We start from the raw sequence: 14,909 nt of genomic DNA, 5'->3' as shown, positions 1-14,909 counted from the left end.
ATCTCAAATAAAAATGGGACATTTCTAGGGTTACTTCAAATGTAAAAAAAAATTAAAGTAGCCCTCTTTGTTAATTGAAAGTGTTCCAATAATTTGCAGTTAAGTCTGAACAGATTTGGGGATCTTCACAATCACCATTTATTTAGTTCCTATGGTTTATACAATACTGTATCACTGGTAAATTCAAAGTTTACAAAAGGTAATGATTCCTAATTGAACAGAGCTTAAAGTCTACTAGGAATACATATTTTTTTTCCTTTAAAACCTATTACATTTTTACACATTTACTTGAAGTTTCCCAAGAACTAGGTTTTTTTCTTTTGATTTCTTTCTTTGTTTAGGAATCTTATTTGTTTGTTGTTAATGACAGTTAAATGATGTGCTAAGATTTCATAACTAGCACATTCATATGGATGTGAATCATCAAGGAATAGGAAAGAACTTTTTTAAAAATTTAAAGTAGAGAGATTTTTTTTATTCTTTTTTTTTTTAAAGTTCCAAACTCTCTAGTTTCATTTCTGAATGAAAAGGCAAAGAAAACAAAACCTTTTAGAAATGTATATAATCAAGAAAAATTTATTTTCTGGAATATGAACTGAAGCTGTGTTCTGAGAAAAAAAAGCCAGAGGAAAAAATTTGCATTCTGAATATATCACTTCTCTTCTTAGAGGTAGATACTGTTTCATTATGATTCCTTTTTAATTGAAGCAGATCATTGTATTGACCAGAGTTAATAAGTTTTTCAAAACTGATCATCTTTACTATATTGATGTTATCATATGGATTGTTCTCTTGGCTTTGTTCTCACTTACCTTTGCATCATTTCATAAAGTTCTTCCCAGGTTTTCTCAGAAGGTTTTATTATGTAATTCTTGTTGATTTTGTGACAGAGAAGCATCACCAAACAAACTTTTGATCCATGAAAAAGACCTGATCAGGCATTTCATATCTGTTTTCATCTTTCTTTTTTCATCCTTAATGGTTTTGAAACCACAGAATATCAGCCCAGTCTATAGCGAAACACCAACTCAGTGATTTCCTCTTTCTGGCTTTTATTTCAAACCTTCCTTTTTACCCCAAGGCAGTATTTATCTGTCAATTCTGTAGATATTTTTCTTCACCATCTCTATCATTCCAAAAATGGCTTACACTTCTGAGGCATTATTTCACAGCAACCAGTATATTATTTTCTCTTCATCTCACCTACCCTCTATTTCATTGCCAGATAAATATTTCAAAGTTTTTTTCCTTATGGAAATCTAGAGTGTCTGTAAAAAACAACTACCAGGAGAAAGCCAATTATGAGCTAGATCTTAGTAGCATCAATAATGTACAAACATTCTGGAAATTAATTATCTTCCTTGGTAGGGAAGAACTTTATATAGTTCATTATCTTGAATAGTGATTATAGGAGAGACAATTAAATACTATAGCTTGCTCTGTTGTCTGTTCCTTCCTCATATCCTGTGTCAGAACTGGTATATATACAAGTGAGATTATTTTAAATTCTATCATACCATTTCACAGCTGTTGTTTTTATCCTTATAGCGGCACTTCTGTTTTTGTTTCTCATTTCCCCCCATCTCTCCTTGCTATGTTTCTATTATTTAAGTTCTACTATAATTACCACTATAATTAAACTTCATTGTTAAATTTTGAAAATCAAACTCTATCCAATAAATATATAGCATCTTTAAACCATAAACTTAGTTGAATTTTAAATTTCATGTTCACCTCCTGTCCAAACCATCACCAATAAATGTTACATGGCCTCAGTTTACTCACTTCCATTGCTAGGGAATTCAACACCCCTGAAGGCAACTCAGTTCATTCCAGTAACATTTACTAAATTCTAAATATGAGCAAATATCCTGTGCTAGCACTCTGGGCACAAAGACTGATAGAGCAATAGGGAGGCACTAACGATGTTTGAACAGGGATGTAACACAATCAATTCTGTGTCATAAGAATATTAATTTGGTAGCAATGTAAAGGGTAGATTGTAAAAAGAGATTGGATACAGAGAGACCCAATTATGAAATGTCTTATTACAAATGTGAGAAATAATTAGGGACTGAACTAGGGTAGAGATTATGTGAATGGATAGAAATGAATAAATGCAAGAGATGAAATGAAGCAAGAGCAAAAAAAAGTTTGCTGATTGATTAGCTGTGGGGAGGAAAGGACAGAGGAAGAGTAAAAAGATGGTGCTGAGAATGTGAATCTGGGTGACTAATAGCATGGCGGTGCTTTCCTCAGAGATGGGCACATTTAAAGGAGAGAGATTTTTGAAAAATATACTAAGTTCTATTTTGTGTATTTTGAGTTTGACATGCCTATGGGAAATAGAAGTAAAGCTATCCATCAATCAGTTTGTAGTATAGGAAAGGAGTTCTGGAGAGGAATATTGCAGGGATGGAAATATTGGTTTGAGAATCATCAATATTAATCCTAAGGAAGATTTTCTTTATGTTGAACAAACTCATGCCTCTTTTTAACATTTACCTTTTGAATTTATATGTAAAAGATAAAATTTCTGAGGCTTATTACTTCCAGGAGAAAATGATTTAATAGCAAGGTCAGCAAATTATCATTAAATCAGGTCAACTAATCCCTCAGTGATTAGTGACAATTTCACAGGTTTATAAAGTTATAACAGGGAAAAAAAACCCCAAAAAACTATATTCATTAGGTTGATTCATAGGATTTTATAGAGAACGAGTCAGATTTGCAATATGTGACTGCTGAGCATGTCAGGGGCAAAACTGGGGATTTCTAGGGTCTGCTAGATTCAATATTTCATTGCTTTAGAGATTATATTTATTATTCAGTGAGTATTTTTGAGAAGTTTTCTTCACTGGTCCTTTAAGAATTTTGGCTATGGATCTATGATGGTCATTGAAAAAGAAGGACTAACTTACTGAAAGAAGAACTTAAAAGAGGAAGTTGTGGTCAACCCTCTAGGTGTCTGAAAAGGCAATCTGACCTTTAGTAAAGAATCCTGTAATATCCAAGTTTAATTCTATGATTTTTTTTCTATAAAGATATATTTCCTATTCTAACTTATCTACTATTCTTTTAAAAATTATTTTATTTTTAATTTATGAAATAAAAAGCATTTTCATAATGTGGTAGAAAAAAAAGATGATTGTACATGAAAGTGCAAATCTATAATATACATTTTACTATTTCTTTTAAATATATAATAAAGTTATGAGGTAACAATTTTTCCCTCTTTTTTATTTTTCTCTACCTATATATGTACACACACATACAATATACACACACACACACACATAACATTCTCTACATACTTATTTTTTTTTTTTTTCTCCTTTGGAGGTGAATAGCATTTTTTTTATGAGTACTTTGTAGTTAATTTGTGTATTAATAATAGTAAAAATGACTTACTTTCTCAAAGTTATACTTAAAACAATATTTGTTACTGTATACATTGATCTCTTGGTTTTGTTTATTTTACTATTCATTATTTCATGAAAGAAATCTATTAATGCTTTTCTAAAATCAATGAGCTCAACATTTCCTATAGCACAGTAATATTCCATCATGAGCATATACTATAAATTATTTAGTCATTTCCCAAAATGATGGATATCTCTGCAACTTCCAGTTTTTTGCCACCACATGAAAGTTGCTGTAAATATTTTATAACATATAGATTATTTTCCTTTTTTTCTAATCATATTTGGAAATAGATCTAGTAGTGGTATTACTGAGTCAGAGTGTAGGCAGTTTAATAATTCTTTGAGCATAATTCCATATTGCTCTTCAAAATGATTGGATCAATTAATTCACAGTTCCACCAACTATATTATTAAAAATATGTAAAATTTTGTTAAAATATTCATTTGCTAAATCTATGGGTAATTTAGGCTCAAAGGAACATTTATGGGGGCCTAGTTTTTCCTAAAGAAAGAAAACTTAATCCTTCAATCAAACTAAGATAAGTCAAAGTAATACTAACTGATTTAGAAGTCACCTTTTTCATATTTGTAAGTTCTAGTTGTACCTTCTTCAGTCAAACTGAGCTAAGTATAATCCTTGTCTCACATGATAACCTTTACAAAAATATTTGAAGACGTTGTCTTCTCTTTGCTGAGCTAAATATTTACAATTCTTTTCAATTAATCCCTTCATCAATCTGGTTGCCAATTCATAAGAGGATGTCCATTTTGATAATGTCTCTTAAGAAATGAGTTGAGCAGCTGGGTGGTACAATGGATAGAACACCAGCCCTGAAGTCAGGAGGATCTGAGTTCAAATCTGATCTTAAAACACTTAACACTTCCTAGCTGTATGACCCTGGGAAAGTCACTAAACCCCAATTGCCTCAGCAAAAAGAAATGAATCAATGAAGATTGCATAAAACATTTGAGGCTATATTTAACTATGGCAAACTCAGGAATAGCCTAGGTCACTTTATTACTTTGAATATTTCTGCCTTTGGGGACTGGTATTTTAATCTTAATCTTTGTATTTCTCAGCTATTTTTTTAACTCTCTTAGTTCAAGTTTTTCATATTGGGGATCAAATGGCTAAGAGTTTTGGCCATTGATATCTCAATCTTTGGAAAACTATGAAAAGCAGGTTTTTCTGCTTTGGGCTGTAGTTAAGAGCATCTCCAGCTGTGTCATTGTAATTATATAGGACTGTTTTGTTTTCTTTTTCTTTCTGTTTATATTATCTTCTTCCCTCCTGGTTCTTCTTTCTTTAATCCTGAGAATCTACAATGTTTACCTCTTCAGCTACAATCTTGTTTATCTACATGATTGATGGTGATGGTCAATGTCTGCTATGATGTCTCTATAGCTAGAAGAAAAGTGATCACTATCTTTTAAAGAACAGTTATAATAAGTAATCAGGAAGGAATACTGGTCGATTTTTTAAAGGAAATTTCTTTAAGTGGGCTTAGGAGAAAGGGAGAAAGGAGAGGCAAGTGAAAGGAAGGGACAGACATAAGAGTTCAGTCCTATAGATATCAGATACCTTTTGAGGGGTAGACTGATATTGTGTAAAGTTTACTTGTCATCTATCCCCAAATCTGATTTTATTTTGAAGATGTGATCTTGGGCAAGTTATTTAGAAGTTAAGACTGAATTTTCTCTTTTGAAAAATGAGAATACTACTACAAACCTCAAAGGATTTTGGAAAAGTCCTTCATAAATTGCAATATGATAGATGAGTAGAAAAACACTATTATCTTAGACTGCTATCATCCTAAGACAGGAGTCCTCAAACTATAGGCCGCAGCCAGCTGAGGACGTTTATCCCCCTCATCCAGGGCTATGAAATTTCTTTATTTAAAGGCCCACAAAACAAAGTTTTTGTTTTTACTATAGTCCGGCCCTCCAACAGTCTGAGGGACAGTGAACTGGCCGCCCCATTTAAAAAGTTTGAGGACCCTTGTCCTAAGATCTAGGATATACACTAGATTTATATTAAATGGGCCTTAGATTATTATCCTCTTTAACAATAGAATGAATGGAACCTTCTCTTACCTATTTGTCTAGGCTAATTTTTAAAAATCTCTATCACCAGGAAATAAATCATGTAGAAAAGGTTTTAGTTGAAGGAATATATTTCCTATTTTCCTGCTCATGATGCTTTTTCTGTGTTTTTCCTAAGACATTGCTGGCATTTCATCCTCAGAACATTTAAGAAATGGAATACCAAAGGTATCACTAAGCATCCATGAAAGATTTTCCTTCCTTCATCACTGTTTAAGATGAAGGAAGGAAAATCTTTCATGGATGCTTAGTGATACCTTTGATAAATTATTTACTAATATTATCTATCAAATTTTGAGAATATACAAGGACTTAGGCTAGTTCCCATTCAGTCATCTATCACCCACCATTCCTTACACCAGAGTGAACAGTAAGTACTTGGTGGGCACTTTTCATTCTTCCTGTTCATTAATTTAAATTTCATAAAAGGTTCATAAAAGCCCAGGACATAATCATGCATAGAAGATGTACTTGTGATGCACAAAAGAATTACTATGAATTGCTTGAAAAAACCCTAGTTCAGATAGGGTGGTTATTCTATGATTCTGATGTCACCAGCTTAAGACCTGAAGTGTTTGGTAATTTCAACTTAAAAACACTCCCCAAAACAAATTATTCACCCCCCCCCCACCTCCCTTAGCTTATTTTTGATGTTTTTTTTTACATTTTTTTCTTTTTTCCTTTCTCTACTTTCTCCCATTACTTCTTTTGTCCTTTGAGTTCTTAAACTCTCCTCAAAGACTTTTAGACTAAGATGATTTAAAAATTAAATTGCTATCAGAAATCATGAATGGTTACATTCCCTTTATTGATGTTAACAATTTTCAAGCTCTGGGACTGGTGGGTAAGTATAATACTGATTTTCTATTCTGGAATTGTTGGGTAAACTTCCTTCTGTTCATTTCTCACAGTCACCATTCATATGCAGACACAATATTGGTTTAGTAAGCAACTTGGATTTTACTGATAATGAATTTTGGAGCTCTTGAATGTTATTTGAACTAAAGAAATTATTTCGTTTTTAGGACACCGTTTTAAAACCATTTTGATTTTTCCAAGTATCTAAAAACATGAGGCTTTGGAGAGCAATGGCAATGAATCCTTTTAAAGAGAATGGAAAAAACCTCATAAGGCCTTCTGAATTCTTTAAGGATACTTTTGCTATAATTTTTTTTTTAAATTTATGTCTTTTGTTTTTATGTCACCTTCAATTCTGAATCTTTTCTCCCACCCCATCCCCAGCCAGACTGTTCATCCTTGCTAAAGGAAAAAAAAAAAAAGAAAGAGTTCTGCAGAAATAAATACAACTGAATCTGACAGACTCATTGACTGGAGGATAACTTTCTCCTCCCCCCTCCAATTAGGTAAAGAGGTATATTTCCTCACCTTTTTAATGCATCCGGATTTGTTCATTATAATTATATAGAGCTGCTTTTCTTTTTCTTCCATTTATATAGAAAGGGTCTGCACTGGTTAAGGATTTTTGGTTAAGATTGAGTAAGCATTCTATGGCTCTTGTACCATCAACTTACCTTTGATATTTTCAATTTCTAAGCATCAATCACCATAGAAATGCTTCATTTCATACATAACATGCTGATGTGTAATATGTAATATGAAATTTCTCTTTTGAGTGTTTAATTTCCCTCTGATCTCAGTTCTTTCCGGTCCCCACCTATTCACATTCAATCACAGAATATTTATAAAATATTACTAAAATTTTTCAAATAAAGTTTAGTTATGGCAATCCTTGGCAAAAAGGAGCTTACGTCTGCCCCGACTACATGCGCCTCAGCTTATTTCCTAATGTTTCCGAGTCATGTGCAACAATGGAAAACTATGTATTTCATCTTACCCAAGATATTTTGATTTTTATATTTAATTCTTTAACGTGACGGCGGGAACTTTGACAGGCAGCAGAAATGTGTCATTTTCTCCAGAAAGGGGGAAAAAAAAGTTTTATTTTTAACCTTTTCCTTTTGAGAGTCATCAAACAAGAGATAAATAATTTATATGGATTTTAAGTCTTAGAGAATGAGTTCATTCCACCTTCATCTGTTCAAGCAGCTTCCGTTTCTCCTGGAGCAGGCCTTGAATCTGGGCTCTTTCCCACGCGATTCGGCTCTGGAGCTCCGCAATTTCCCCAGCGATTAGTAGGGCTGCCCGGAAACTTCCCTGGGCCTGCCGCAGACTCTGGGGCACCAAGATCCCAAACCAGGTCAGGGGGTCCGGCTCTCCCGACGTCTCAGTGGCGGGGGAGGGCGCGGCGGGCTGCGGGGGAGCCCCGGGAGGTTGCTGCCGCCTCCGCAGCACCGGAGACTCGGACTTCGGCCGCCCATCCACCACACCTTGGTCCTCCTTGGGGCTCGAGTCTTTCGGAGACCCCGCTTTGGTGAAAACCACCCGGAACTCAGGCCGGCCAGGCTCCGGCTCACTGGCGCAGACCCGGAAGAGCGGAGCCATCGAGGAGCTGTACTGAAGGGGACTGACGGCCTTGGCTCCCATGGCATAGCGAGTCTTGGAGAGGGAGAACCAGCCCTCTTCCACTCGGGCGTTCAGCTCCGCCCGCTTCCCTTCCAGCTGCTCAAGCTCCAGGAAGAGCTGCACGACGTGGTCATCGAGCTGGGCGTACAGGGCCGGCAACGCGCCGGCTCCGGGAGCTGCCGGCGCAGGGCTCGGCCCGCTCTCCGCCGCGGCCTCCGCCATAGCACCGGAGCGCCACCTGCTGCTTGCCCCGCCTCTTCCCCTGCAGCCGGCCAATCAGCGCGCGCCCGTCAGCCCCCGCGCGGAGACCTAAAGCGCCATCTTCCATAAGGGCACAGAGAAGCGCGCTTCCGGATACTTCCTAAGTTCTCTGTGAAAGGGTGGAGCCCCGATGTTATTTCAGTTTTATTTATTTAAATCTGGAGTCTTTTATCTTAGTTGCGGTTTTGTTGCTACTTAGTAATAGTAGTAACTAAAAAAAAAAACAAAAATTCAAAATACCCAATTAAATACCAAATTAGACATTCTGAAAATCAAAGGAGAGATTAATGAAATTCAGAATAAGAAAACTGTTGAACTAATAAAGCTAATAACTGATTTTCTTTAAAAAAAAAACCCTACTACTAATTAATGACTTAGTAGTTAGTAATAATTACTACCACTTTTGTTACTACTACTACTACACTAGGTCAAGTCACTTAATTTCTGTTGGCCCCACTTTCCCCATTTTTGGAATTAGAAAGTTGGCCTAGATGATTCTTCCAGTTCTCAATGTTGTGACTAGTTGGAAATATGTATATATACAACTAGGCAGTAGATGTTAGATGATTAATTTTTATACCTTAAAAGTATAGAGATAAACGTTTATTTGTAGATATAGAGGTATTTTCCCTCTTAAGTAAGAGTAGGTACTCTCATAAAAAAAAAAAAAAAAAAAACTTAGTTTTTTTTAATTTTTAATTTTATTTTTACATTTTGAATTTTTTAATTTTTAATTTTTAAATTTTATTTATTTTATTTTTTATTCCTAGTAAACAAAATTCCCCTATTGTTCACGTCCAAAAATATTCCTTTCTGACCCACTTAACATTGTTCTGTGTTTTCCAATTACATGTAAAGATAGTTTTTCAATATCCATTTTTGGAAAATTATGAATTCTGAGTTTTTCTCCCTCCCTTTCTTCTCCTTCCCCAATTCATGAAGCAATCTGATATCCACAAGTAATCATGATAAATATTTCTACATTAGTCATGTTATAAAAGAAGAATCAAAACAAAAAGGAAAAACTATGGGAAAAACCCAAAAAAGGTGTAAATAGTATGCTTTGATCTACATTCAACCTCTTGTGGTCAGCATTTTCTTTAAAAGTCTTTGGAATTTCCTTGGATCATTGCATTGCTGAGATCATAGTAGAATGTAGTTGTTACTGTGTACAATGTTCCTCTGGTTCTGCTCATTTCACTCAGCATCGATGTTCATGTATGACTTTCCAGGTTTTTCTGAAATCTGTCTGCTCATCATTTCTTATAGAACAAAAGTATTCCATTTACCTTCATGTACTACACCTCATTCGGCCATTTTCCAGTTGATGGGCCTCCTTTCAATTTCCAATTCTTTGCCACTCAAAAAGGACTGCTGTAAATATTATTGTACGTGTAGAGTCCTTTCCCTTATTTATAATCTCTTCAGGACATAGACTTATTAGTGATTTTGCTGGATTAAAGGATATGTGTAATTTAATTACCCTTTGGGCATAGTTCCAAATTGTTCTCCAGAATGGTTGGATCAGTTTACAACTCCACCAATAATATATTACTGTTCTAATTTTCTCACATCTTTTCAAACATTTATCATTTTCCTTTTCTGTCATATTAGCTAATGTGAATTGTATATTTCAGAGTTGTTTTAATTACATTTCTCTAATCAATAGTGATTTAAAGCATTTTTTTATGACTACAGATAGCTTTGATTACTTCATCTGAAAATTGCTAATAGCTTTTGATCATTTATTGTTATGAGCCAGAATTTGATGCAAGGTGATAACTCACTGGAATTGATGGAAGCAATGCTTGTGTGCTTGGGTTTGCACTTTTGAGAGTTCACACATTAGCTCACACACATTAGTTCACACTTTTTGGGAGATTCACAAGTCAGTATTCAGTATGAGATTCACAAATTCACACCTCCCATAATCCCATTCTCAGACCCCATAATCCCACTCTTGGAGGAGGAGTCAATCTTAGCTTCAGTCAGTCAGTCAGTCAGTTCGAAAGATTACCAGGAGTCGGAGTTGAGCTAGAGGCAGAAGCTGGCAGAGGCAAAAGACAAGCTGCAAGAGCTCTTGGAACCAAGGAGGGAGAGAGACCTCTAAGAAAGCTAACTGGGCCCAAGGAAAGAGATAAGACTTGGAAGGAGAAAATAAATGTCTGGATTTTATCAGCTGGCTGCATTTGAAGTGATTATTACATTGAACTAAAACTATGGCTGCCTCTAGGAAACCTCCCCAAGAAACCTGCTCACAGAGAACCATTATATATTATAAAAAAGAAGAGAATATCACAATTTATAGTTGGGAAATGGCTCTTATTTTTATAAATTTGATTCAATTCTCTCTTTACTTAAGAAATGAGGCCTTTATCAGAAATTTGGAATTAATTGTTCTTTAAATATTTGGTAGAGTTTGCTTGTAAATCAATCTGGTCATGAGATTCTTTTCTTAGAGAGTTCACTATGGCTTGTTAAATTTCTTTTTCTAATATAGGATTATTTAAGTATATTATTTCTTCTTCTGTTAAACTGGGTAATTTATATTTTTGTAAATATCCATTTCATTTAAATTGTCAGATTTATTGGTATGCCATTGGGCAAAATAAGCCCTAATTATTGATTTAATTTCCTCTTCATTGGTGGTGAATTCATTCTTTATATTTTTGATGCTACTAATTTTTTTCTTTATTTTTCCTTTTAATCAAATTACTCAAAGATTTGTCTGTTTTATTAGTTCCCCCTGAAAACCCTTTATTAGCTTAATTACTTCCATCGGTTTCTTACTTTCAATTTTACTAATCTTTCCTTCGATTTTCAGAATTTCTCACTCAGTATTTAAATGGGCAAGAATTTATTCTTTTTTTCTAGCTTTTTAAGTTGTATGCCCAATTCATTGATCTCCCCTTTCTCTATTTTATTTATGTAAGCACTTAGAAATAAAAAATTTTCCCTAAAAGCTGTTTTGACTGCATCCCATAAGTTTTGGTATGTTGCTTCATCATTGTCTTTCTCTTTCATGAAATTTTTGATTGTTTCTAGTTATTGTTTGCCCCAATCATTCTTTCATATTAGATTTTTCACTCATTTTTTCTTTTTTTGGTCAACTTTGCTAGACTGATGATTGTGAAGTGAAACTTTAAAATTGCCTTAATTTGCATTTTTCTAATTAATGACTGTATATTTACAGACACACATGCAAACATATTTGTAAATGTATTGGTAGCAGAAATATAAGCTTATATATAGCTTATATTTCTGCTTTTGAAAATTGCCTGTTCAGTTTTTGGAAGAAATAAAACCTATCAACAGTCACATTACAAAGATACTCTAAATCTCTATTGATTAGAGAAATGCAAATGAAAACAACTTTGAGGTACTATCTCACACCTATCACATTGGCTAATATGTGGAAAAGCAAAATTATAAATTCTGGAGAGCACATGGAAAGATAGATACACTAATATATATTTGGTGGAGTTTTCTTTTTTCTTTTTTTTTTTCTCATAGCTTTTTATTTACAAGTTATATGCATGAGTAATTTTACAGCACTGACAATTGCCAAACCTTTTGTCCCAATTTTTACCCTCCTTCCCCCCACCTCCTCCCCCAGATGGCAGGTTGACCATTACATGTTAAATATGTTAAAGTATAAATTAAATACAACATAAGTATACATGTCCAAACAGTTATTTTGCTGTACAAAAGGAATCGGACTCTGAAATAGTGTACAATTAGCCTGTGAAGGAAATAAAAAATGCAGGTGGACAAAAATAGAGGGATTGGGAATTCTATGTAGTGGTTCATAGTCATCTCCCAGAGTTCTCTCGCTGGGTGTAGCTGGTTCAATTCATTACTGCTCTATTGGAACTGATTTGGTTCATCTCATTGCTGAGGATGGTCACATTCATCAGGACTGGTCATCATATAGTGTTGTTGTTGAAGTATATAATGATATTCTGGTCCTGCTCATTTCACTCAGCATCAGATCATGTAAGTCTCTCCAGGCCTTTCTGAAATCCTCCTGCTGGTCATTTCTTACATTTCTTACATAGCATTCATATACCACAATTTATTCAGCTATTCTCCAATTGATGGGCGTCCACTCAGTTTCCAGTTTCTGGCCACTACAAACAGGGCTGCCACAAACATTCTTGCACATACAGGTCCCTTTCCCTTCTTTAGTATCTCTTTGGGATATAAGTCCTGTAATAACACTGCCGGATCAAAGGGTGTGCACAGTTTTATAACTTTTTGAGCATAGTTCCAAATTGCTCTCCAGAATGGCTGGATGTATTCACAATTCCAGTTTGGTGGAGTTTTCCAACAGCTCTACAGAAAAATTTAGAATTGTGCCCATAAGGCTATCAAGATGTATATACTTATCTGACCCAGCAATACCAGTATTAAACCTATGTTCAAAAGAGATTAAAAAAAGGAAAAAGACCTATATTTACAAAAACATTTATAGCAACTCTTTTTGTGGTGACAAAGAAATTGAGGAGATTCCCCCAAATTGGCAAATGACTAAACAGTTGTGGCATATGATTGTGATGAACTGTTGCGCTATGGAATACTCTCTCCTACTTCTGTCTGCTCGATTGTCTGTATTCCCTTTGAACTTTTTTGGTAACTTGGCCTCTTCTATCCCTCAATTCCTTACTGCTTTCAAGTACTTAAAAAAAATTTCCTCAACTTTTTCTTAATTGTGTGACCTCTCAAATTTGTTGGAACTTCCATATTTTCCATTTAGAACTTTTAGAAGTCACAATGGAACAAATAGTATAACCCATTTAATTACTTACACTTATAATTTCTTGTTTTTTCTCTACCCTCAGGTCATTTCAATGTCAATGGATGGTATAAACAACTCTGTGGTAAATGAATTTGTGATGCTGGAGCTATCAGCATCTTGGGAAATGAAGATTTTCCTCTTCTTGCTTTTTTTTTTTCATTCTACGTGGTAATTGTGCTGGGAAACCTCTTCATTGTGTTCACTGTGATTTTTGACTCTCACCTTCACTCCCCTATGTACTTCTTGCTGGCCAACCTTCCTCTCACTGACTTTGGTCTATCTTCTACAACAGTACCAAAGATGATCCTTGACATTTTCAGTGAATGTAAGGTCATTTCCTTCCCAGGGTGCATGATGCAGAGTTTTTTTTATCCATTTCATAGGAGGAACTGAACTAGTCTTGTTGATAGCCATGGCTTATGACAGATATGCAGCCATCTGTAAGCCTCTCTATAACCTGATTATCATGAACCACAAAGCATGTATTTGTTTTGCAGCTATTGCCTGGGTGATAGGGATGCTCCATTCTGTGATTCAGTTTGTTTTTGTTATAAATTTACCCTTCTGTGGTCCTAACAAGCTTGAAAGTTTTTATTGTGATTTCTCCCAGGTTGCAAAATTTGCTTGCAGAGGTACTTCTAAAGCGGTATATGGGGTTACATAAGCAGCATATGTTTTAGAGCAAGAAGACAAAATTCATTTCAAAGCTATTGCTGAATCATGTTGGGCTAGTTGTTATTGTGTATTGTTTTGGATTATTCAGTTTTACTTATTAAAAAATCAGAATAGCTTAATGGGGACATTTTATAAATAGTGGGCTTGTCACCATGGGTACCTTTTTCCTCCTAATCACCTCCTATCTTATAATTCTGATTACTGTCATACACCACTCTTCAGCTGGTTTGTCCAAAGCTTTCTCTACCCTCTCAGTTCACCTCTCTGTGGTAGTCTTTTTTTTTGCTTCTTGTTTCTTTATCTATGTATGGCAAGTTCCCACATTATCTTTGGATAAATTTTTGCTCATTTTTATCTTTTTTATAATCCCAATCTTGAATGCTATTATATATACATTTAGGAAAAAAGATATGAAGATAGAAGTAAAAAGATTAACCAAGAAGATTGTTGATTCTAAGGAGTTTTCATGATAGATTTTGTTGATCAAGATCAAGAGATGATTTAGGATCTTCTTGAGTAACCCTTAAAGCATTGAATGATATGCTAGATCAACAGAAATTTAATTATAAATTCATCTACTTCTAGATTTGTAGGGATGATTTATAGGTGACTGTTGAGTTATATCTTCAACTTCTATCTTCTCTTTAATTCAGCAAAGATGAGAACTGTAACCCTGAGCTATACTGGTACTGATAACATTTATTTTAAAGTATCCAATCCCATAGATTGACTCCTTTTTTTTTTGCATATAATTATACTTGGATAACACTGAACTTGGTAATAATTACTTTAAGAAATATTTTTCATGGAATAAATATTTTTCATCAAAATTTCCTGCTTATTTCAAATGAACATGGTTGAGATTTTAGGTAATGTATCTCCTTTGAGGAACACATTATTGAAGATAAAATAAGTGCTTTCTTATGAGAAACTACAGAGCTTTCTGATATAGGGTGAAAATATGGATAGAAAAGTTGATGCACTGAGGGCAGGACTACCAAGCACTTAAGGCTAACTACCGATTGGGAAATACTCTGGGCATATGCTTGGAAAATGGTTCTTTCCACTATCCGTGCTGGCTCAATGATTGGTGTATACAGAGGATTGTAGGAGGGACTAGGAGGTGAAGTAAGACTAGTCAGAGTCACACTGAGACGGTAGAC

General features: G+C 34.6%; 1 protein-coding gene and 1 pseudogene across 1 annotated transcript; one reads left to right on the top strand and one right to left on the bottom strand.

Moving 5' to 3' along the window:
- Positions 1-7,463: 7,463 nt before the first annotated feature.
- LOC105749673 (coiled-coil domain-containing protein 115) lies at positions 7,464-8,274 on the bottom strand. The gene has a single exon (XM_023498703.2). It carries the CDS (start codon positions 8,232-8,234, stop codon positions 7,569-7,571), a length of 666 nt encoding a protein of 221 aa, XP_023354471.2. The 5' UTR covers positions 8,235-8,274; the 3' UTR covers positions 7,464-7,568.
- A 4,855-nt stretch (positions 8,275-13,129) lies between these two features.
- On the top strand, positions 13,130-13,873 carry LOC100919894 (annotated as a pseudogene).
- Positions 13,874-14,909: the final 1,036 nt, after the last annotated feature.

This window comes from Sarcophilus harrisii, chromosome 2, assembly GCF_902635505.1.
Source record: "Sarcophilus harrisii chromosome 2, mSarHar1.11, whole genome shotgun sequence".
In the NCBI taxonomy this organism is placed as follows: domain Eukaryota; kingdom Metazoa; phylum Chordata; class Mammalia; order Dasyuromorphia; family Dasyuridae; genus Sarcophilus; species Sarcophilus harrisii.
The sequence above is the reverse complement of the archived record's forward strand: the minus strand, read 5'-3'. Positions and strand labels throughout refer to the sequence as shown.

What these genes read in the sequence shown, in the direction of transcription:
- LOC105749673 (XM_023498703.2), bottom strand. Translation starts at nt 8,234, where the DNA reads ATGGCGGAGGCCGCGGCGGAGAGCGGGCCGAGCCCTGCGCCGGCAGCT.